At 42.6% G+C, this 25,491-nt stretch overlaps 2 protein-coding genes across 3 annotated transcripts in view; one reads left to right on the top strand and one right to left on the bottom strand.

Moving 5' to 3' along the window:
- The window catches only part of rnf17 (ring finger protein 17), a 34,100-nt gene extending 28,284 nt beyond the window's left edge, over positions 1-5,816 (top strand). Inside the window, exons 29-35 of the mRNA XM_079665798.1 lie at positions 78-134; positions 1,432-1,542; positions 1,993-2,110; positions 3,187-3,322; positions 3,667-3,859; positions 5,131-5,259; positions 5,613-5,816. Of these exons, the coding sequence (XP_079521924.1) occupies positions 78-134; positions 1,432-1,542; positions 1,993-2,110; positions 3,187-3,322; positions 3,667-3,859; positions 5,131-5,226 (711 nt within the window). The 3' untranslated portion in view covers positions 5,227-5,259; positions 5,613-5,816. The remainder of the gene's footprint in view (positions 1-77; positions 135-1,431; positions 1,543-1,992; positions 2,111-3,186; positions 3,323-3,666; positions 3,860-5,130; positions 5,260-5,612) is intronic.
- A 1,651-nt stretch (positions 5,817-7,467) lies between these two features.
- cpap (centrosome assembly and centriole elongation protein) lies at positions 7,468-25,323 on the bottom strand. 2 transcript variants are annotated; one of them, XM_079663260.1, is made up of 20 exons: positions 25,197-25,297; positions 24,915-24,972; positions 23,795-24,203; positions 22,317-22,443; positions 20,810-21,004; positions 20,556-20,700; positions 20,347-20,443; positions 19,406-20,131; positions 17,648-18,431; positions 16,775-16,907; positions 16,427-16,592; positions 14,395-14,526; positions 13,256-13,396; positions 12,909-12,984; positions 12,084-12,244; positions 10,527-10,616; positions 10,143-10,283; positions 9,196-9,280; positions 8,615-8,735; positions 7,468-8,139 (listed from the first exon to the last, which is right to left on the bottom strand). In XM_079663260.1, the coding sequence occupies exons 3-20, from the start codon at positions 24,170-24,172 to the stop codon at positions 7,947-7,949; spliced, it is 3,891 nt and encodes a 1,296-aa protein (XP_079519386.1). In that variant the 5' UTR covers positions 24,173-24,203; positions 24,915-24,972; positions 25,197-25,297; the 3' UTR covers positions 7,468-7,946. The 2 variants fall into 2 exon arrangements, with proteins under 2 accessions (XP_079519386.1, XP_079519385.1); XM_079663259.1 differs by lacking the exon at positions 24,915-24,972 and having other exon boundaries at positions 25,197-25,323.
- Between the last annotated feature and the right edge of the window lie 168 nt (positions 25,324-25,491).

The raw sequence follows: 25,491 nt of genomic DNA, 5'->3' as shown, positions 1-25,491 counted from the left end.
CTCGTCTTCTGGTTTCCAAAAATAAAGCCATGCTGCCACAACACACTCGAGAATAAACTGTTGTGTTTTCTGTGCAGGAATTCGCAGTGATGCCTCCTGCTCGCCTCCTGGATGACTGGGACATCGACACTGAGGTATTAAAATAAGAATTGGAGATTAGAAAACTAATATTAAAGAGAGCCACACGTAACAGCAATAAGTAAACATTAAGATCAATATCACTCCTGACCTGGTGATGGAGCCCATTCAATAAGTAAGGGATAACGCTGCACATTATCCTGCTTATAGAGAGGCGGTTGAGCCCGTGGGATCTTATTTCGGAAAAGTTATGCATTGAAGTCAATGGAGAGAGAAAGATTATCCTTCGATCCCGTTTGAATTGTGCCACGAATTACACATATGATGTTTGTCAATTTAAAATATAATTTTACAAGTCAAAAAAATTAAAATGTGTCGGAAAACTGTGAAGTAACACATTTTTTGTGTGAAACCGCTCAATGAACTACATCTCCCGTCTCGCACCACACACCAAGACGGCCGTCACGTTGGCACATTTCACTCCTTTCTTTCAGAATGAGGCGGAAAGTATTAAAAGAGATGAAAATCACTCCAAGTCTGGGCATGTTGAGAGCTGTACACACACACAAGGGGAGTTAGTCGGTTCCTAAGAGCCAGCATGCGGTCCGGGATTCTGGGATTTGTAGTCTTTCTAGTTGCGTATTTTTCATAGTCTTATATTTCAACAGTTTTACGACAAATTGTGACTTTTTTGACACGGAAATTATTATTTAAGATTGACAAACATCATGTGTGTAATTTGTGGCTGAATTCAAACGGGATCAAAAGATGATCTTTCTCTCCCCATTGACTTCAATACATACTTTTTCTGAAACAAGGTCCCATGAGTCCCACAGGAAGGGGAGGGACTTCACCTCTCTTTTACACGGCCAGATACTAAATAAACTAACAACTCGACTCCCAATATGAATTGAAATTATTTGTATTGACTTAAAAATGATCGTATTTCTTCCACTAAGAAAATAAAACTCAGTTCCGCGGCGCACCAACGGCTTGAACTGCGACAAAACAACAACTTTACTGCAAAACACTGTTCACAGTTTCTGATCTGAGTCCTTAAACTCTGCAGAGCGCAAACCGTGTTCCTGTTATTGTTCACTTCCTGTCCGTCTTCTTCTGTTCATTTATCTGACGTCCAGCACTCCGTCTTTTAACCTCTTTTCCCTTCTCTTTCTTGATCCTCCTTAGCAACGGTCATTATAGTCCTTGTCAGCGGTCTGTACTACTGGATTAACGTGTCACATGTTCTGAATTGACCAATCGGAATCAAGTATACAACCAAGCCGTGTAGTATAAAATGGGTTAAAACTACACAGTGACTAAATTAGGATGTTTTCAATGTTGTGTATTCAGGGTCTGGAGGGCCCAGAGGAGCCGCTGCTGGGACCCTTCATCTACCCAATCCTGCCCCAGAAGGGGGAGCGGATTCAGGTCCGGGTCAAGCACCTGTGGACCCCCAACGAGGTGACTGTTACCCGTTATATTATACCAACATTATCTATCTTAAAGATGCAGATGTACATGCATTAGACCCAATGAACTAGATACAGTTTAGTAAATGAATGATGAAATGATCCACATACACTGTGCCTTATTGTTTAAAACTCTACATGTATGTACACACTATCTGTTTTCTTTTTTTGTATTACTGCCGAATTTTATTCCATATTTTATTCCATTCTATTTCTTTGTAAATACTGCTATATTTTTTTGAATATTTTTTAATGTTTATATAGTTTTCTTAAAATAGTTCTCTGTGTTTTGAATTCTTGTTTTACTTGTATGTTTGCACAACGACACCAAGTCAAATTCCTCGTACGTGTCAACCTACCTGGTGATAAACCGGTTTCTGATTCTGATGTAGCTTCTTCTGAGATGCGTCGACTGATTAGAAGTGTGTGTGTGTGTGTGTAGCTGTTCCTGTGGCCTCTGGATGGCGCCGATGAGGTGGATGGAGAGACTCTGGATGAAGTTCTGACCCGAATCAATTCAGACCTCAGCAGTCTGCAACGACTCAGCAACTTCCGTCAAGGTAACATTTACTGTGTTACGGTCTTGAGCTTCAATAATCAGTATATATGTGTTTATTATCCTCTCAAGAATGGAAGTAGTCACCACATGCAGAGCATCAACTAGTTCCTGAACAGTGTCCTTCACATGCTGATATACAAGAGAGGGAGTTCCACAGTCACAAGATGGAGGAATACCGGTTCAAAGCATGGATGTTTAATAAGAACTGGATACAGCGTGGGAGGCGGGGTCTCGTTCTTTCCTTTGAGAGCTGCTCATTGGCGCATGAGGACAAAATGGCCCAACTTTTGAGAGAGCGAAACGTCACAGATTACCCATCATGCCTAGCTGTCAGAGCAGAAGAACCTGTATGTGCGCTCACAGAGCATGCGCCCCTTAAGCTCCGCCCCTGGAGCTCCCACTCTCGGCTCATTAGAATGAATGGAGACGGAAAATAAATCTAGATTCGGCTTTTAGTGCATTTACAACTTTAAGGACCTAATGATTCTAATAAGGGCTATAAAATAGTTCATACTGGGTAGTTTATTTAGTTTAAAAAAAAGTATCCGCTGATTTACAGACGTCTCTTTCCCAATGTTAGTCAATGGGAAAAAAGTAGTTTTGGGCCGGGTGACGTCACGGACTGATACGGAAGTTGCAGTACCGCCGTTTCGACACAACGAATATTGGCACAGGGTCCGGCGCTCTTCCTGGGGGCTTGGTTCAAAGCAGAATTCAATGTTTACTTCAGATTAGCTCCACGTCAGAAATGATCATGCTTGTCATATGTCTCTCTCCATAGAGGCTGAATCATCATGTTAATCACATAGCTATCACATGCCTCAAACAGTCCTGATGCTCTTCTGGGTAATCACACATCCTGTCATGTTCACAGCTACAGTTGGGATACCTTTGTTATCATGTGGACTCTCATATTCGAAGAGTACATTCAGTATTTTCCCAGTAATCCTAAATGAAATATTCCGATGCCAGGTGGGTTTTGGAAGCTCCTACTGTGGTCAAAACCTTCCCAGTTATAAAATACTCGCAACCCTCGCTGTGCAGGGTTTGTTAAGACGTTATGCTTTTGGTTTCCAGGAGCTCCGTGTCTGGCAGAGTACAGGGATGGGAAATATTACCGGGCCGAACTGATGGAGATCACCAGCGTGGAGCCCGTCATGATCCTGGTGAAGCACGTGGACTTCGGCTCCGACGACACTCTGCCGTCCAGCAAGTACGAACCAAACACTGCAGAGGATCCTTTGTTCAGCTCTGAGTATCATTCAATCCTCTGGAAGTCACTGATCTACAGATGTGTTTGTGAATAGATAGAGATACTTTATTGATCCCAATTTGGGAATATTTTGCGTTGCAGCCATAAGAGAAATAAAGACACTAGGAAAAAAAACAGTCCAAAATATTTTAGAATAGAAATTAAATAGCATTACAAATGTACAAAATATATACATGTGGAAAATACACATATATGCAGGATATTATTGTGAAAGAAATTACAAAGATTATTCAAGTGAAATGTTTACTGGAGTTTAATGCTCTGATGTCTCCACTTCCTGTCAGGCTGCGTCAGATTAGTGCCGAGCTCATGAGTTTTCCGTCCCGCGCGCTCAAAGTGAAAGTGGCCGGCTTCAAGCCTCCGAGAAAGAGCCGGCAGCTGCAGCAGGATGTTCTGCCCTACAGCCCGGCCTGGAGCGTGAAGGCCGCCATGGATATGATCGACCTGCTGCACGGGAACATCATCGCCTGTGTGGTGGTGAGACACTCAGCATGACTGTTTCATAAATAGAGCTGTCATTATGTTTCACTTCCCCAGAACGATAGCTAACTAAAAGCACCATGTAATGTACAAATGAGTTATAATGTGTGAGAGATTATGCAATGTTTTTAGTGTTTGTTTTTTCAGACAAACAACATAACCAAGCAACAGTAGCAGAGTACATTAAAACAAATAGTTGCCAGGCAGCCAGTATTCTACCGTTTGGAGGAAGTACATTTCTGTATGATGGACATGATGGTTTTTAGTGTTTGTTGATTGTTATGTACCTACCAACGGACTGCATATGAAAATGAACTATTAGCTCCCTATCAGAAACAATGCCCGACTGTTTTGGACGTAATATGGTCGGTGTTCACATTAGCATCGCTAACACTCAGAGCTAACCTGTACTGGAGAGCATGTGTGTGAAGAAGCAGGAAGTAAAAAGGAACTCACCTTGTGGTATAACCGGAAAGAGAGAAAGCCTTTGAGCTCCATACTGTTTCAGAAATAATCCTTGATAATCCATGATATGGCGTTTCATCACGGCAGCATTTAGTTTAGACAGTAGCTTCCGGGTCCCGCATGAGCTCAGACCCCTCCTTTTTTTTTATCATTTTCTTTGCTTATGTAAGCTTTATACCCAAAAATCAGCACTTTTGAAACAGGAAGTGAAATAGAGGGATATGAGGCATGGCTAGAATGGGTGGTCTGTTTGGTATTTTGAGCAAAACACTTCATAAACATGTTTTTTATATATCTGAGACCTATGCTATTGCCTAAAAATATCATGATAGGTGCACTTTAATGTATTTGTATGCATGGTCCTTGTTGTGATAAATACATAATAATGATATTTACTCAGTCTTAAATACGAAAACATGTTTTGGTTTTTTTGCTTTAATAATTGAATATATGCATTTCCTTCCTCAAAAAACGTTTGCAAAGCTGATTTTCCTAAAGTTTGAACCCGCATTTTTAAATCCACCTTGTTGTCTTCAGAATCAGAATACCTTTATTTACCCATATTAGTCCCATAGAGGGGACATGTACATTGTTACAGCAGAAAAGAGCCAAAGACGGCTTAATGTTACCTAAGAAGCATGCATAGAACAATGATACTTACTTAAATGACTTCTTCTTCACTGCCTTTTAGTGCACAACACAAACTAAACGGGGACACATGGGAATAAAAAGCTGGTCATTATGGTTCGGTTGTGTTTGTTCCGGTGATTCAGTGTCAGCCTTCTTGCTCTACTTGTGTGCAGGCGCGGGTGCCGGAGCTCACGGTGCTGCTGTACAACGAGGATGAGGAGCTGGTGCATCTTCCTCTGGTGAGCAACGGCCTCGCTGAGTTTGAGTGAAGCGAGAGGACCGATCCACAAGGAGCAGCTCAGGTGAGATTTAGTTCAAATATGCTATTCACAATTTTAGATAGGAGCCTTTGAACTTTTGGTGTTTTTGTTTAACCCAGATTTAAATATCACGTTACAATCTCCGGATTTTTGCATATTGTTTGCATTGGATTATACTGTATATAGTAACTTAGAAATATCTAGACTGAAAAGGCAGTTTGGAGACATCACAATGGATTCTGGGGTTTCTTTGATCAGTTTATCAAAAATAGGCAAAGGTTGAAACTCTTATAGTGAATGTTGCAGTGGAAAAGGATTGAGCTATGAGTCTTGTACCTCAAAGACATCAAACCTGAAGCTGCTGTTAATAAATTCTCCATCTCTTCTTCCTCCAGGCTCGCCCGTGGACTTCCTGTTTTTGTTTTACTGCTTTGAGTTTAACATGTTGCAGGAAGTTTGATCCTGCAGAGATTTATTTTCAGTGTGTTGTGTTTCAGTGAGCTGTGTTGTATCGGCACTTTATTTTCTCGTTATTTAAATCACACGAGACGCACTTGTCTGTAGGAATATGCAGATTAAAGTCTTAAATGCTCTCTAAACTTTGTGCAGTGTTTTCTTTATAAGGGTATATGCAGGAATCCTGAAGTCAAATGTAAAACCTCTTAAGACCTTTTTTAAGACCCTTTCCAGACATTTTAAGACCTCATTGCCACTTTGAGTTCTAACCGGTTACCTTGGCGACACACTTTACCTCACATTCACTATATACAGTATTGATTGTCCTTCCTCCTTATCTTCCAACCATTTGGACGCAGACTTGCATTTCCCCATAACGATGTTGTTTAACAACCGGCGTAAACGGAGCTTCGCGCTATCAAGCAGTGAGCGTGAGATGTCCTGTTCAGATGACGTCACATCCAACGGGATGCCATAAATAAACTACACTAGGGCTGCAACAAACGACTCATTTGATAATCGACTATTCGGACTATTATGCCTTGCACAATTTCTCAAACGCTCTTATTTAGCCATCAACTTTTAGATTTAGCTTGAGGTTGTTTTAGGCATGTGGAAACTAACAATGAAGACAATAAAGATGAATACTTCATTCAAAAATACATATGTTATTAATTTAAAGGTGGGGTAGGTAAATTTGAGAAACCGGCTCGGATACACTTTTTGTTATATTCCATGGAATGCTCTGAACATCCCGATAGATATAAATATCTTAAGTGCTTTGACAAAAAATCCATTAAAACATTTCATCAGTGGAAGCCGTAAAAAGCACGACCGATCATCTGAGCCGGCCCGGCTAGAATAACTGGATGGCCTACCATCTCGTGCACAAACTTATCTCGTGCCCTCATTGGTCATGTGCGCGTTCGTGTGTGTTGGAGGAGGGGCTCTGTAAGGAAGTGGCAGATTTGTTCCGGCTGTGTATTTTCAAATTCTTGTGCACTCGAGCTGGTTTCTCCAAAATTACCTACCCCACCTTTTACTAAACAAATTGTGAACAAAATTAACATTGCTTTTTATTTAAATTAAATAAATAATATTTCTCATCAAAAGAAACAACAATGTTTTAACAAATCGTATTAAATAATCTGATGACAGAACTGTAAACAGAATAGCTGAAACTTTAACAAAATAAATAACTCAGTTACCTCTAATCGTTAACCCATGTTTGTATAATTGTGTTAACTCCGTAGAGACAGTCGAACCCGGTGCATTCCTCCGTCTGAATGTGGAGCACTTTTGCTAAATGTTTAGACAAATTGCTCGTGTTACCGCCCTTACAAGCTAAACTCTTACTGCACTATTGGCAACGAGCATTGTCCAACTCAAGACATTTAACCACACCTTGCAGCGCTTAGTTCTTTCTGTCATCCCCGCCGTGTGTAAACAGCCCCGCCCCCTCGCACACAGACGGTGGAGAGAAGGATCGATACATCAGACGATTTTTTTTGTCTTTTGGCATGTTAGAAACGAGTTGGCGACACAATGTTTGTGTAGCAATAAGTATGACATATTTTTTAAATGTGTCCAGTACCGATAAAATTACAGACAACGTTGGAGCTTAACGGCGCGTAAAACACACGTGATGACATCACCAACGAATCGACTTCTGAATTAGTTGGCAACTAATATGGTTTTTGAATACTTTTTAATAGCCTTAATTTTCGCTAAATCGATTTATCAACTTTTAATACACTGTTAATAAATAATTACTTGAAACGATTAAAACAGGGATTCATGGTTGTAAAAACAAAGATAAGATTTATTTTTACATAAATATACAGTAAGCTAGGAAAATAAATACATATTCACAAATTAAAATGGTTATAAACAAACACTTCACTCACACTGAATCTGAACAGGATTTCATTATTCCCAGGCCTTCACTGGAAATGTAAACGATGTGAGTTTTTGTAAAGACTGGATGAAGCCAAAAGATGGCACAAACAAAAGGAACAGATTTAGTTGCAATTGTATTTGACCTTTTTAGGCAGAGTTTTCTAGCAAACTGTTTCTTGTCGAATGTGTCCTTGAGGTAAATAAAAAATAAATAATTTAAATGCTATTAAAAAGGCTTAATGCTTCCTCCATATTAACTGTTTACCAGCTGTCATGTTGCCTCTGACTACGGCAGAGCGCGTTGAAATTACATTTGAAAAAGCACTAGATCCCGACCAGCTGACCTCCTCCTGGAGATTTGAGATGCGGCGTTGCTAAGCACGGTTGTCCAGGGTGACGTTCCCGTCCTTGTCTTTGATCCGGATGCGTCCCGTGGGGTAGTGTGTTTCCTGCCGGCCGTCTGTGAACACCGTCTTCACCGTGCCGTCGGGGTACTCCCTCCTCTTGTAGTCCGCCGTGTGGACCTCCTTCTGGCCCGTGTTGAAGAGGATCTCCTTAGTGCCGTCCCTGAGGGGCAGAATGCACACACAGCGTCAATTGAAGGTGTAGGACACTTTGAAGGTCCCCTATTATACTGTTTTTCATCAATATATTACAGGTCTCAGATACAGAACATGTCTCTGATTGGCTCCAAACAACAAACAGATCATCCCATAATGCCCTCTGTTTCCAAAGTGCTGATTCTCTGTCTGTTACTTTAGATGATGATTGGCTAATGGTTACACAAGACAAAATATCGTTATGACATCATAAAGTGGCTAAAATCTAATCGGCTCATTTTCAGACAGGTTTTTATAGAAAGGGATCAGGACAAAGAGAGAATCTTTTTTCCTGAAACTTTCAGAGTCTCTTTCCACAGAGGGGACACTTGTTGATTTAGAAAAGACATGAAAAAGTGGATTTTGCATAATAGGTGACCTTTAAATCCTCCCATTCGGCGGAAAGCAATGTTCATTAGTAGTAATAACGGCTCTGAACTTACGAGTTGACCTGAATGACGGTCCCGTCCGTCAGAACGCTCTCCTCCCGGCCGTTGGGAAACAGGTTCTTCACCGTCTGGTCTGGGAACGTGATTTCTTTACGGCCGTCTGGGAAAAGTTTTTCTGAGGGTGAAATAAAACAAATTATTAATGTGTGGAACATAGTAATCATCAATTACCTGCGTTTTACTTTTATTTTGCCAATACAAGCTAAGCCACTACGAACATACATGATTTTTTTCATTTAATGCCAAATATATAAAAGTTTTAACCATAAGATAAACTTTCCCGTTTTGAATAAATCGGGACCCCCTTGAAAACGAGATGGTGTATCTCAAGGGGTTTATCCTAATAAATACATTTCTATATATAAAATCCATTGGTGGAAGTTACCTTAGAATATCTACATCTGAAGTTATGGAAGTTGATACTTCCTCTGAACTACATTTCTGAGGAACATATTGTTTTGTTTTCTTACTTACATTTATTCGGCAGCGTACGTTATACACTGATTCATCTAATAATAAGGTAAACATTATTTTACAGAGCGGCAACTACTTTACTGGTTTCCTCACGGACTCACCAGTCTGGTTGTTGGGGAAGTGCAGCACCTCGATACCATCTGGGTATGTGATGTGTGACGTCTGAGCCTCGGCGTAGTAATAGATCTGTGAGGAGAGAACGGTTTTATACATGCGTATTGGATAGGTAGACGTTGGTCACATTTAACCGGTGCAGGAGAGTAGTTTGTGTTCAAACCAGATACATTTAGAATAAGGTCGCATTCACACCTAATAGTCCGTTTTCTGGTGCGCACCAGAAAGACAGTTTGTTACATTTTTCAGAAGGTTCGGTTTGTGTTCACACCACACGGGCAAAACTCAAACGGACTATAAACTTTAAACAAGTCATGTGCACGGAAATGCTGTTCAACCATTGGTCAGACATTAACGGGGTAAAAACGCAAATCCCTGCAATTTCTACCGGAGCCTCCGTCATGGAGCATCGGCACTTTCGGCAGGTTATGTTCATGCTGCTGTTAATCTGGAGATCAACAGACACTAGCGGCATATGATTATATCATCAGACAACGTCCGTTAGAAAACATAACACATGAGAGACGTTCTGCAGTAAGGAGGGGCTTTCACCGACGACAGGTGGCTCTGACTTGATTGTATAGTTGACGGAGCATTTTTACTTTACACGACACTGTTCAACACTTCATTCTTTCACTAACAGCAGATGTCTTCAAAATCTTTAGTGAAAGACTTTCACAAAAGATTTTGAAGACATCCGCGTTCTTGTGACGCGTAAATACTACGCTTGGTGTGGGCTGCGTTCACACCAGCGATGAACCGCTCCAGAGTTCACTAGCAAGCGGTCCGAGACCACCTCTTTTAGGCGGACCAGAGTCCGGTTGTTTGGTTCACTTCGGAGGTCTCGGACTGCGTTCACATAAACCCAAACGAAACGCACCAGGGTTCGATTCAACCGGACTAGTGTAAATGCGACCTAAGTCAAAGTCCTCACCACTCTCTGGTCGGCTGTGACCTCCTTGGTGTCTCTGTTGAAGAACGTGACTTTGACCGTCAGTCCATCCGCTGAGACCTCCTTCTTCGTCCCGTTGGGGAAGACGAAGAGACGATCGCCTCCGGCCAGAACCGTCTCTGTCTGAGATCAGAAGCATCAAACTCCATTCAGGAACTCATAGCCAACAAACCACTGCAGAACAACTTCTTATTGAAGTCTTCTATCAATGTTCCATCCAGCTGTTTACAGAGTGATGCAAACAAACTGCACATCTTATGTTACTGAGGAAAGCTGCAGATCCCTGTTGTGAACATATCCAGATGTTTTCACTTTTTAAGATATATTCTGTGATGTGGAAAATGACAAATATTTCCACTTCCTCACCTTCCCATCGGGGTGTGTAATGACCTCCTGATCAGATTCTGGCTCGTGGGCCTCGCTGCACTCTGGCTCTTGAGGTAGGGATTGCATTGTCTACGATAAGAGGATAGAAACAGAAATATGAAACCGTGACTGAGCCCTGGTTTACAGCAGCGTGTTTAACAGCCCCACGACCCCAAACAAGGACAAGATCCTAAAGAGAATGAGAATCTATTTGTGTCGGGCTGACCACCTCTAAGGTCAGAGATAGATGGAGAGATGGATGGAGAGAGATGGATGGATGGATAGAGATAGGTGGATGGATGGATAGAGATAGATAGGTGGATGGATGGATGGATAGAGAGAGAGAGATGGATGGATAGAGATAGATAGGAGGATGGAAAGAGAGATGGATGGGTGGATAGAGAGAGAGAGATGGATGCATGGATAGAGATAGATAGGTGAATGGATGGAAAGAGAGATGGATAGATGGTAGAGAGATGGGTGGATAGAGAGAAAGAGAGAGATGGATGCATGGATAGAGAGAGAGATGGATGGATGGATAGAGAGAGAGAGATAGATAGGTGGATGGATGGAAAGAGAGATGGATAGGTGGATGGAGAGAGAGATGGATGCATGGATAGAGAGATAGGTGAATGGATGGAAAGAGAGATGGATAGATGGTAGAGAGATGGGTGGATAGAGAGAGAGATGGATGCATGGATAGAGAGAGAGATGGATGGATAGAGAGAGAGATAGATGGAAAGAGAGATGGATAGGTGGATGGAGAGAGAGAGAGAGATGGATGGATGGATGGATAGAGAGAGAGATAGATAGGTGGATGGATGGAAAGAGAGATGGATAGGTGGATGGAGAGAGAGAGAGAGATGGATGCATGGATAGAGATAGATAGGTGAATGGATGGAAAGAGAGATGGATAGGTGGATGGAGAGATGGATGGATGGATAGAGAGAGAGATAGATAGGTGGATGGATGGAAAGAGAGATGGATAGGTGGATGGAGAGAGAGAGAGAGATGGATGCATGGATAGAGATAGATAGATAGGTGAATGGATGGAAAGAGAGATGGATAGGTGGATGGAGAGAGAGAGAGAGATGGATGCATGGATAGAGATAGATAGATAGGTGAATGGATGGAAAGAGAGATGGATAGATGGTAGAGAGATGGGTGGATAGAGAGAGAGATGGATGCATGGATAGAGAGAGATGGATGGATGGATGGATAGAGAGAGAGATAGATAGGTGGATGGATGGAAAGAGAGATGGATAGGTGGATGGAGAGAGAGAGAGATGGATGGATGGATAGAGAGAGAGATAGATAGGTGGATGGATGGAAAGAGAGATGGATGGAGAGAGAGAGAGAGATAGATGCATGGATAGACACATAGATAGAAGTACTTTATTGATCCCAATTTGGGAAAGTTTTGCGCTGCGTAAAAAAAGGCAATGTGTGAATAAGAGAAATTAAGACAAGAAATAAAAAGTCTAAAATATTTCAGAAATAAATAAAATCTCATTAAAAAGTTGGATGTTTTCCCAGAGAAGAGAGAGCAGCACTCACCACGTCTTTCACGGGAGAGCTGCTGCTGCTGCTGGACGATTCTTGATTTGGGGATGTGTCCTGACTCGAGCTGGCAGGAGTCGACCTTCTGACAGGCAGCAAGGAGGAGGAAGAAGAGGAGGGTCCGCAGCCTGATGGCCTCCTCAGGCTGCTCTTCATCGCTGGTGACAAACCAAACAAAAAACAAATCTGTAATCCATCACAATGTTGAGGGTTTCATCGTGGAGACAAGTATTTGGGAGGTCTATCAGTAAGTCCAATAACTCAATATTAGCTTTGTGTCAAACCAACTCCTGAGGGAAATAGCTGGTTCTTCAGTGGCTCAACACTCAGTTCCCCAGCTAGTCATTCATTCACTTGCTCTGTCTGCTGTTTGGTGCGTTATCACAGCTTTGAACTGACGATAGCTATTAGCTGTGGGTGAAAAGGACACGGAGCAGTGGGAGCTCACTGAAACAGTAACGCTGGGAGCTGGAAGCCATTATAGAGCACTGTAGAGCTGATGGGAACTGAAGAGTCGGGTGATACTTTACATTTGTTCATCCTCACACACAGCACATAGTCATGTGATCCCTTGTTTGTGAAGAAAAGGATTATAGCTGCCTTGAAGTCGGAACTTTGGGGAACACGACACTCGAATCTTTTTTTACAATGCAAAGCACAGCACGTCTATAATACCGTTTATTTTCATCAATACTTCATTTAAGTCTTAATCAAAGCAACCTTATTAAGTTAGCGGGCTGCAAAAACCTGTAGTTACAAAACCAATGTGATGATAGTGTCTGTGTTGTGTTCCTGAGAATGGACTGAAGCTCCTGAGCGTACCTGGAGCTCCCTGAGTGTCTCTGGAGCCTCGTCTCACGACTGCTGCACAGCTGCTTCTTCTGGAGTCCAGAGGGAGCTGAAAACACAGAGGGTTCAATGGCATGCCATCAAAAAGACACTGATGCTGTAATAATGCTAACAAACAACATAAATCACAGATCACTTCTCCCCTCCACATTGTACTAGTCACAGATACATATTTTATTTAATGAAAGGCTCATCAAAGACAGAGAGAAGTCCAATATTGTTTTTTGTGTGATCAGAAACATGTTGATCTTAACCAAAGAAAGATATATTATTATTATTTACACGACATGAAATATTATAAATCATTGAAATGTGCTCACAGCGAATTTCACTCCTTTGGTCACAGATGGCACATTGTTCTCAAACATTTTGGGGGCGTCTCTCGCTTCTTTCTCCTTCTCTTCGGGACTGACTGAGGTTTTCTTCCAGGCACTCAGGCGGAGCTTTTCCAACATAAGGATCTTAAATTAAAAGAGAAAGTATGCTTAAACATTTTTAAATAAAGGGCTGCTATAATCATACACATAACAGGCAAGTTGTATTACTCAAAGAATACCAGGGGTGTCAAACTCAAATACACAGTGGGCCAAAATAAAACAATGGGTACTAGTCGAGGGCCGGACTGGTTCAATGTTTATTGCACATATTAAACCTGGAACTAACAAAGCTTAAATTATTGCCTAAAGAAACAACATCAAACATTAAATAATCAGTTGCATTCATTTCTTATGGCTCTATCTGCAGCTTTTCTGAGTCATTTCTTATGATTACATTTTCCCACAGAACAACAACAGCTTCAAAAAAATTATTTCCCTCAAAGAACAAACCAAACATGCCCTGTTGTCCTGAGAGAGAAAGTGCAGAAGGAAACATCCATTAAACTCAGGTTGCTGCTCTGTGATGCTAGTTCAGATACTTGCCATCTCATCTTGGGTGCAAGGTCATCAATGTTTGGGCTCAGGCTCTGAGCTGAGGAGACCCTCAGGATGGAGTGAAGGTGTGCGTGCAATATACCGGCGGGCCAGATCTAATAGCAATTACAAATTATCCTGCGGGCCGAAATTAAATCCACCAAGGGCCTGATTTGGCCCCCGGGCCTTGAGTTTGACACATGTGAATTCAACTATTCAGGACAACCACTTTAGATAGAAGTATTCAGTAAGGGACAAGAAACAACTTTTACAAATATTCCGTAGGCGTATTTCTCGATTATACACAAAGGCTCTATTTACACGTGTATTATTATGTGATCAGGATTTGTTGTTACAATGCATTTTGGTTATCTTGATTGTTAAGGGAATCATTTTCTAAGACCTGGGGTCCATCACAATGCGTGCCTCATCACCTCTGGCTTAGTTCAGATCATTCACTTCTCCTACACACATATGGTATCCAGACACATATCCCATTGTAAGCGCCTGGGTGTAAGAGTCAGAGGTGAGGGGGGGGGGGGGGGTACCTCGTCCTTCAGAGCGCTCTTCTCCTGGTTCAGAGAGTCGATGGTCTGCCGCAGCCGGGTGTTGGTGGAGGTCCAGCGGCTCTCCCTGCCGCTCAGCTCCTCCTGTAGGGAGCTCAGCTGCTGCTTCAACGCCTGGAAGGGAGCAAGGGGACAGATTAAAGGTCACCTATTGTTCAAAATCCACTTCTCCATGTCTCTTCTACATCAACATGTGTCCCCTACATCAACATGTGTCCCCTCTTCTTCATGTCTCTTCTACATCAACATGTGTCCCCTCTTCTTCATGTCTCTTCTACATCAACATGTGTCCCCTACATCAACATGTGTCCCCTCTTCTTCATGTCTCTTCTACATCAACATGTGTCCCCTCTTCTTCATGTCTCTTCTACATCAACATGTGTCCCCTCTTCCTCATGTGTCTTCTACATCAACATGTGTCCCCTCTTCCTCATGTCTCTTCTACATCAACATGTGTCCCCTCTTCCTCATGTGTCTTCTACATCAACATGTGTCCCCTCTTCCTCATGTCTCTTCTACATCAACATGTGTCCCCTCTTCTTCATGTCTCTTCTACATCAACATGTGTCCCCTCTTCTCCATGTCTCTTCTACATCAACATGTGTCCCCTCTTCTTCATGTCTCTTCTACATCAACATGTGTCCCCTCTTCTTCATCTCTCTTCTACATCAACATGTGTCCCCTCTTCCTCATGTCTCTTCTTCATCAACATGTGTCCCCTCTTCCTCATGTCTCTTCTACATCAACATGTGTCCCCTCTTCCTCATGTGTCTTCTACATCAACATGTGTCCCCTCTTCCTCATGTCTCTTCTTCATCAACATGTGTCCCCTCTTCCTCATGTCTCTTCTACATCAACATGTGTCCCCTCTTCTTCATGTCTCTTCTACATCAACATGTGTCCCCTCTTCCTCATGTCTCTTCTACATCAACATGTGTCCCCTCTTCTTCATGTCTCTTCTACATCAACATGTGTCCCCTCTTCTTCATGCCTCTTCTACATCAACATGTGTCCCCTCTTCCTCATGTCTCTTCTACATCAACATGTGTCCCCTCTTCTTCATGTCTCTTCTACATCAACATGTGTCCCCTCTTCTTCATGTCTCTTCTACATCAACATGTGTCCCCTCTTCCTCATGTCTCTTCTACATCAACATGTGTCCCCTCTTCTTCATGTCTCTTCTACATCAACATGTGTCCCCTCTTCCTCATGTCTCTTCTACATCAACATGTGTCCCCTCTTCTTCATGTCTCTTCTACATCAACATCTGTCCCCTCTTCTTCATGTCTCTTCTACATCAACATGTGTCCCCTCTTCCTCATGTCTCTTCTACATCAACATGTGTCCCCTCTTCTTCATGTCTCTTCTACATCAACATGTGTCCCCTCTTCTTCATGTCTCTTCTACATCAACATGTGTCCCCTCTGTGGAAAGAGATTCTGAAAGTTTCAGGAACAAAGATTCTCTCTCTCTTTGTCCTGATCCATTTCTATAAAAACCTGTCTGAAAATGAGCTGATCAGATTTTGGCCACTTTATGATGTCATAACGATGTTTTGGCTTGTGTAACCATTAGCCAATCAGCAACCAAGGTAACCCCCCCCCCCCCCACCACCACCACCTTATCACCTGAATCTCCTCCTAGAGCACCATTGTGTTCTTTGTAACCAAATATCTCTCAGAGGGGCGTGGGGAGGGGCTCCTTATTTTCATCTAAAGTAACAGACAGAGAATCAGCACTTTTGAAACAGGGCTGAAACAGAGGGGATTATGGGTAATGCTACAATGATCTGTTTGGTGTTTGGAGCCAAACACTTCAGAGACATGTTCTGTATATATCTGAGACCTATAATATATTGATGAAAAACAGTATCATAGGGGACCTTTAAGTTGTTAGCTTAAGTCGCTGCAGATGCATCTTCATTAGTGTTTCAGTTTTGATGAATGTGTATGTAAAGCAGACATAAGCCAACGTCACTGGACTGAGACTGTAAATGTGTAACGTGTGAACTCACCTGGATTTCCTCTCTTTCCTTCTTGTCTGGTATGGCTCTGGCAGCTGACGCATGCTTCTCAAACAGTTTACGATCCTTCTGCAGCTTCCTGTTCTCCTCCTTCTTATACTCCTCTAACTTAGCCAGCTCCTCTGCCTTCAGCTGCTCAAACTCCACACGCTCTTTCCTACGAACACAGCAACAAAGTAAGCACAACAAACAAGGAGAGACATGGACAAAGTTACATCAAACAAATATATACAGCATTAGAGAAATAGCTAAACTACCTAAACACATGAAGTCATGAGAGTAACTCAGAGCAGGAACGTCTCAGGTCATTTGAAAGGTAAACGTAACGTGATATTTCACCTGAGGTCCTCCTGGTTTTTCTCGTTCTCCTGTCTGAGTTTGGCGAGGGCAGCGTTCTCCTTCTTAAATCTCTCTATCTCAATCTCCAGCTCCACCAGTCTCTCTCTCAGCTGTCGGGACTGGACCTGCGGGACTGGAGACGAACACACACACACACTTTTATTGATCGGCCAATAATATATTGCATTAAAAAGGTACATGACACAATTAAGTGACAACCAGACATCTCCTGTTCATGCATGTGTGCTGTTTTTAAAAAGGTACTGAACATGTAGTTGAGGTTTCGTAAGCGTATACTTCAATGTTAGAGACAGAGAGAGGGGAGTAGGCAGGAGGGAATTGTAGACATTTTGATTATTAAATATAAGGATGATAATAATGACATTTATGGGCCTATGGGAAATAAACATTGGGTGAATTGCCCTAATGTGGGACACTCCCTAATGTGGGACACTCCCTAATGTGGGACACTCCGACACTCCCTAATGTGGGACACTCCGACACTCCCTAATGTGGGACACTCCGACACTCCCTAATGTGGGACACTCCCTAATGTGGGACACTCCGACACTCCCTAATGTGGGACACTCCCTAATGTGGGACACTCCCTAATGTGGGACACCTAAGCTCCAGTGGGTGTAGGTCTTCCACAAACAAATGAAACTGTGGGTTAACACAAGCTGTAATCAAAATCACATGACTTCTCAAATGTCCAATCACAGATGAGGGTGGAGTAACCTTCAAACTAATGTCCCACATTAGGCTAACTCACCCTCCTTGAAAATCTGCTCCCTGTATTTGAGAATACTGATACAGGTTATTGACATGTATATATTGATACATGTCAATAAGGAAACAAAAGTGGTTTCTCACCTGTCTCCTCCTCTGGCCTTTTGTACTCTGATGCAACAGAAGGAACAGGGAGAGGTGCATTCTGGGTCTTTGGCTTCAGCGCGGGGAACAACCTGGTCATGAGCTGAGAGGCCGGAGGAAGCTCGGTTTCTATTTCCAGCTCCACAACTTTACTCGCTGCCACCTTCCTCGAGAGAGTCTGCGTCGGGGGCGGGATCCCATTGGCTATTGCCTTGGAAACCGGACTAACTCCTCTACTCTCATTGGCTGGGGCGACTGCGGTGTCCTCCAGGTCGTTCCACGTGTCGTCGTCATCAAACACAACCCCCCCCTGCTGCCTGTCCTCTATCAGAGTGGACTCGTCTGCGTCGCTCAGGACGCTGTCACTCTCTTCCTCCTCAGTTTGTGTCACATCTGAGGCCGAGTCCCTGCAGCTGTCCTCGTCCTGATACGAATGCTTGTCATACGGCAGGTTGGACTGTGGGGGAAAGCAAAGGCTGCTGGGAAACGCAGGTGGTTTGACCGCTACTTCCTGGTCTTCAAATTCAGAGTCGGAGGATGAAACATCAGAGATCTCGTGCTTCTCTCCTCTCACCTTGTTCACTTCCGTCTTATTCTTAACGCAGTTTGTAAGTGCATCTTCATTGCACTTCATCGAGTTCGTAGGACTGTTTCTAGATGCCACATCACTCCCACTAGCAGCACCACCGCTTCCCTGACCTGCAGCTTTTGGTGGTGACTTGATGGGGGTGGAGGAGAGCCGTCGAGGGTGGAGCCCCCTGTGCTGTAGGTCCAACTGAAGGACCTGCAAGAACAGAACAGAGCCTTTCAAATAACACCGCTTTATAGTGAAGATTAAATAAGAATACAAATCCACACGCTCAAGATTCTAAATACTGGGATATTTTAAATACGGGCGGGTTTCATTCTTGCCGCTTTCTTTACACTAATTCTATTCTATTGCTACTTGTGGCGCATTTACACTGCAGGGCCTCGTACGGTACAGTTAGGCCTTGGTAGGCCAGGCTCACTTTATGCTGCGCTTCCATTACTAACTGGTATCAGTATGTTGTTAGATCGGCATCATTTTAGAAATGTGTATTACAATTAAATCAGGGTAAAATATGTTCATTTTGTTGAAGTTGCCAGCGATTCTCACTAGTTTAGCATACTCAGCCCGCTTGTTGGCCCGGAAAGAACCTCGACTTTGGAGAACCAGAAAACTGTGAAAAAGTACCCGCTAGCCGGAACTACGCCCAGTGGAAACGCAACCAAAAACGGGCCGGGCACGGCACGCTTAAACCGCGCTGTAGTGGAAATGCGCCATAAGAGAGTATAATTCTACTATTTAGCGTCATTTTTTTTTTTCTTTATGCCTGTAGTATAAAACCAACAGTAAAGAAATGAGGGTGGGGAATGAGAAAGAATGACATGCAACAAAGTTCCCGAGCCAGGCAATAACCCGGCCCCCCACCATCGATTACTGAACATGTAAAGCGTTTAACTAGAAACAGCCGCCTGCTGCTTTGACCCTCGGCCGATCAGCTGGTGATACAAATAAAGCAGTACAGTTGCAGGCGGGAAAACCAAAAAGGAGCAGCTGCAATATCTAATTAAAGTCTGAATCAAAATATTGATTATGTCTGCTTAAAAACACCATTGCATACTATTTAAAGAAATCAGTATGGTAGAGAAAACACACACACACACAACACATTGTGTTTGGAAGAAACTAAAGTGTAAACCACGAGAGAGTGTGCTTTTGACTTTATGAAGTACCTTCATGACAAAGGAGGAGTTGGAGGAGAAGGACAGCTCCTCGGCCGCCTGCTCCAGCAGCTCAAACTCTCCCAGCTCCATGTTTTCGATCTGCAGGTCACAATCCCAGCGGTGGAGCTTCTCCTGGAACGACAACTCAAACGAATCCTGTGGAACTCTGTCTCCTCTTTCCGCCGATTCCAATCTTTCCTCTCTAGCGGCAACACTTCCAACTTGCTCTGGCGCTCTGAACACGCCCACCTGTTTGGTCACAGGGTTTGGCTGCATGCTCCTGGCAGCCTGAGGCGACAGACCCACCTTTCTATTGTTCTGATCCTTTACTTGCCCGAGTTGAGGTTGTTTACTTTGTCTACTCTCTGGGTTAGCTTGAATTGCCTCTGTGTTTTGTCTTTGATGACTACCCAACACCTTCATCCGTGCTGCCTGGCTCTCAACTCTTAAATCCTGCGGTGCTGAACCGAAACCCCTCGGTCGGTTTTCCTTGTTTAGCGTGGCAGTTTTACGCTGAACAGGAAGCCGCTGGACTCCATTCGCGACACCTTTCTGGATGGATGAAGGCTCCGAGTTGCTGCGGGACATTACTCTGGACTTGAGTTGTGATTTAGGATCCTTCTTTAACTCCATTTCCGGTAAGGAGGCTTTGCGAGTGTTGGTGAATCTTGAGAGACCCTCGCCCCGCCTCAGAAAGGCCTTCTTGGGAGGAGCTTGTACAGCGTCCGTATGGCTCTGTTTAAGTGAGAAGACACAATGAGAATTTGGATGTTGCTGCACCCGTATGGAGAGGCTTACAACTCCATTACCCTCAGTGGGCTGTAAATACAATGTATGGCTCATAACGAAAAGATTAGTGATATTACATTTAAGGGGATAAGTACATTTAGCAATAACTGATGGTTGACTTTTTTACTGTTTGTAATGGGAACCGTGTTATATTCTCTGACCTGCTGAGACTTCAGTTTCTGCTCCTCCAGCCTGAGTTGCTCCTCCAACAACTCCTCAAACGTCTTCTTCTGACCCCCGATACCTGACTTTATAGGTCTGGATAGGGGCACGGGCACACACAGGCAGACGTATGCATACAGACAATGTAGTCAGCAAAAATAAAAGCAGTCGTAACAGTAACAGTAATATATTGAGGCATAGGCTTTACCTGTCATGAAAGACTTCATCGTTTCCCCTGTTGTTGTCGTCAGTCAAATCCACACCATTACTTGGCATTAAAGTGTCCTTGTGCTCATGAGAATGGTTAGTATGGAAACTCTGTTCACGATCATCCTCTCTGGGGTTCCACGTGCCTGTAGGAAACACACAGTCAAATCATGTCGAAAGTACTCACAACATAAAACAATTCTGTACAAATGCTGTTGTCCCCTTAAGCTTAAAAAAAAACATTCCCCTCCTCACCCTCTTCCTCATCGTCCACCTCCAGACAATCTTGACCTCTGGGTAGCCGCTGCTGGCTTTGTGCAGGTGAGGACTCTTGTCCCTGTAGGGGGCCCCTGGACGATCCCTGTGGGACTCCATGGGAGTTTTTGGAGGGGCTGTAAGACGTCTTGTCCTGCCAGTCTGATTCTGACAGATCTGAAAGTTCTGTGTCATCTGTCAAATAAATAACAGAAGGCATGGGAAGATTTTTTTTTTTAAATGTCACAGTTATTCTGGCCAAGTAATGCTTATATATTATGTTATCTTGATAATCATCAAAACATGCTTATATATATATATATATATATATATATATATATATATATATATATATATATATATATATATATATATATATATATAATATATATATATAAATAATGGCACTGGAACATACTGGAAAGAAAAACATATTGTTATTGCATCAAAGATAGATTTTTCGTATACACATCCTTTCAAATAAAAACTAAAAATCAATCTTAAATAAGGTAGTGATAAATCAAAAGCCGCTTTCACACAAAGTACTTTGCTGTACTTAGTTCCCAGCACTTAGTTCCCCCATGGAACTAAGAGCAGATCGCGTTCACATCGGATTACGTCCCTGAGGGAAGATTACCCAAATGAAGCCGCTGACGTCACTTCTTCTTTTTCTGTTTTGGGTTTACTGGTGTCACTACCCGATCTGCCTCCCTGCCCGATCTGCAGTGCGCATGTGCGAGATGGTCCGCCATATTTGCCAACTACATACGGCAACTCTAATAGGACACTTGACACAGTGGCGTTTGGCAAAGCAGAAAAATAACACTCAAAAAACCGAGAGAGATGAGTTATTGTTATTACAACGTGACTTCTCTATTATTTAACAACTCTTTCTTTTGGGTTCTTTTATTTGGGGTTAAGTACATTGTCAGAATAAGTGAGAAATGGATTAAACTTCTGTTAGACAGCTACAGTATATTCCATACATTTTTGCATACATTCACAGTAAATATTTATTCAGTATGATAGCTGTCTAACAGAAGTTAAATCCACTCCACGCAGGGAGGCAGATCGGGTAGTGACACCAGTTGTCACTACCCGATTTGCCTCCCTGCCCTATCTTCAAACATGTTCATACAATACTGAACACATTACCTATGTCAATACATTTCTGTTTTTGTAGTGTATTTGTCTTTTGTAGAGATTTTTCATTTATTCTTTATATATAAAATCTCGCTTAGGGCAGCAAATTGGCTAGAACCGGCCCTGGTACCAGGCCTCAAGAGCCTTTCTTGTGCTGGCAGACACAGAAACAAATTGGCGGGGCGCACTTCGCACGTGCACACACTAAAAAAATCCACACGCTCCGCGCTCACATTCTGCTGGGCCCACGTGCCTTAGCACCGCTGCTAAGACTCCATCCTAGGGGAAACACTGTACTGTATGTATTTCTTAAATGAAGCAAACTGTCACAAGTGCAGTTTTTCTGGTTGTTTCTCTTTCTTACCTCCTGCACAGTGCTGAGATCCATTCATCATTCCCAGCAGCCTCTGCTGCTCCTCCTGGAGGCGAAGCAGCTCCCCCAGCTGATTGGCTTTCAGCTGCTCCTGCATCTGCTGCTGCCATTTCCTCAACTGCACAATAACACACACAACGATATCTAAATGTTACACTCTTATCCACAGCAACTCACAGTGTTTTCAGTAGGCTTAAATATATGTTGACTAGACATGGCTTTATATTAAGTAGAATGTATTGAACCTGTGACTTCATACTGACACTAATTCCACCTCACCACTCTAACTTGTAAATGTATTTGTTGCTGTCCGTCACAGTTGTACACTGCACATTTAAAGAGTGAATATGTTAAAAGTGCTGATTGACTTGCATGCACGCACTTCCAAGTATTTGCTGATAAGGGTAGCTTACGGGGAAACACCATTAATAGCAAGGCAAAGGTTTTGTGAGATGGGGTCGGTAGATGTTAAGTATAGAGATGTCCCGATCCGATCACGTGATCGGGGATCGGAGCTGATCACGTGATTTTCAAAAGATCGGAATCGGGAGAAAAAAATCGGGGATCGGGATTTTTTTTCAAAAAAAGATTATTCAATGTTACAAAACAAAAATGACAATGTTCAAGTCTTAAAGTCATCCTGAGGCCTTAGTTTTGGTTTCGAATTACACAACATCATGTATGTGTTGCTTCTTTGGGGCTTGTTTTCATAAACCTGGTTGCTTATTTCTCTCAAATCTGGCAACAGAATGGGCAGGGCGCAGTGTCTAATTGTAGCAGTAAGCTAACGAGTACTGATAAGCTTTATTTTGTTTTGATCCAACGCTGCACAATTGAACTGATCCAATGCTGCTGTGAAAGAAAGAAGCTATATCCATGTTGGATAGAATATCTAATTTAAATAAAAAAATAACCGTAAGGGACAACTTGAATGCTTTTTTTCTTTTTTTTCTCTTAATGCATTGCATAAAGATCGGATCGGGAAAAATCGGTATCGGCAAATTGTCAAAATCAAATGATCGGAATCGGATCGGGAGCAAAAAAAGGTGATCGGGACATCCCTAGTTAAGTACACAGGAAGCAGTGGTGTAATCACCATTTAAATCCACACAAAGAGCCGGAAATTCACACGTTCAGGACACAACAACAGATTAGCTAACATAATGCATGTGCTGCTGCACGGCTATTTTAAGTGTGTAGGGTAAAGGTTACTAAATGAAGATGTCCACTGATCAGATTGCATGATAGAGGGAAGAGATGTCATGTTCATTTGGCTTGGTCAAGTATTCCAGGTAATATTCTGAGTCACATTAAAATAAAATCTCTTCAGTGTTCATTTTGACAACCAGATTGTGCATTCTGCTTCAGGCTTTCAAACAAAACTCATGTTGTTATTACAATGACTGAAGCCTTGGAAGAAAAAACATTGTTTGTATGAGACACCAGATTCTAAAGCAGAATGTCCTAACCTGTTCAAGCTTCATCCTTAGGGGCAGATCCTGTGATTTGCTTGCCATCTCTTCCAAACTGTCCAACTCTCCATCTAAATGTCTCCCAGAGGACAGACCGTTCACTGGCATGTCCGTCCCAGCTCTCGCTCCTCCAGGTGACCGAGTAAATCCATCCACAGCCAGGCAGCTGCTGTCTGCTGAGCCGGGCAGAGGGGCGAAATCGGATGCAAAGGAGTCGTCTGGCTCCAGGGAGGAGGGTCCCATGGCAGAGGTGTGTCTCAAGGAGCCTGCCAAATCCGGGCAGGGGCTGAGGATGACCCCGGCTCTGGTGCTACTTGGCATCCACCGGGCCACAAAGTCTGCCTGGGAGAAGTGAAGCCCGGCTGGAGATGACATGAGGATGCCGTGCTGTCTCAGGCAGGGCTCGCTAATCCAGGATTTGGAGACAGATTATGGTGATGGGTTAATCACAGCCTGATTAAATACTGTACAGCACGCTCAAATGGAGCCAAGATCCAAGAAAACTATATATAAGTTAGTAACCCCTTTACGTAGAAAGAACAATTAGCTTTTTTAATAAGTGTCTGGCTTTCACCGGTCAGAACAAAGTGTCCCAACTGCGGACTGTGGTCAGTTTTTTATTGGACCGCAGGAAATTCTAAAAGTATAATGGAATATGGCCCACACATGAAACATGTGCTTGTCTTATATTCTACTTCTTAAATATGTACAAATATAGTTTTTATGTATTAATAAGACCAATTAGACAAAAAAAATCTGTCAATTAAACTTACAAATCTTAGTTGATCAAAAAAGCCCAATAACTTATTTGCTTAACAAGATTGAAATATACCCTTCCTATTTTGTGTTATCCCCCCACCCCCAATCTTAAGCTTCTGTTTTAAGGAATGAGCTGCAGACACTTGTTGTAACAAAATGAATGAAACCCTATTAGTTGAAAGCTTTGAGGTAGGCTGTTTGTAATAATTTACCTATATTTGATTGAATTTTCTGATTTACAAGGCAATATACCTTACCTCTAGTGAGTGGCCCAGCCCTTTGTATATCTTTCTGTCGGTGACCCTCAGTAAAATAAATGGACAACTCTGGTTTAGACGGTTAAACGGTAGCGACTCACCACGGCAGTTTGTTTGGTTAGCAACGGTAAACCACAGCTGCTTGTGAAATCTAGCGTCCTAATCATTGACAAAGTGACAACATTTATGAAATGTAATAACAGATAGTGGAATGGTGCTCGGAGTACAATGTAGTCAATTTCATTTAAAAGGCGTCCCTGGTGATATTTGCTGTTAGCAGGCTCTTTGAAGATACACAAAGCTATGTTGACAGTTGTTACACTGTAGTGACGAGGCAGAAACATTAGCAACATTTTTCAAAGTGTTTAAAACATGGGATTTACCTTCAACATGGGCGAGAAACGGTGTCACTGGAGTGTAAAAGTGCAAAATAGAAACATAATATACAGAACTTTCGAAGCCTGCCGCCATACCAAAACAAAACCCGCGAGAGTAAAAAAAGACAACGAATCAGATGTGGAATTGTGGGTAATGTAGTTCAACTGTCTTGAAAAAAATCTGTTTCGTTAATTTTGTTTTAAATAAGCATTTTTTTTTACAATAAACGACCATAACAGTTTTTTGTTATCAATGGTGAGTTTTTATCAATATAAAAGTCATATTTACACGGAATATATA

The sequence above is a fragment of the Notothenia rossii genome (genome assembly GCF_949606895.1).
Source record: "Notothenia rossii genome assembly, chromosome: 2".
NCBI classification, from domain to species: Eukaryota; Metazoa; Chordata; class Actinopteri; order Perciformes; family Nototheniidae; genus Notothenia; species Notothenia rossii.
Note: the sequence above shows the minus strand (reverse complement) of the source record. Positions and strands in the feature narration are given on the sequence as shown.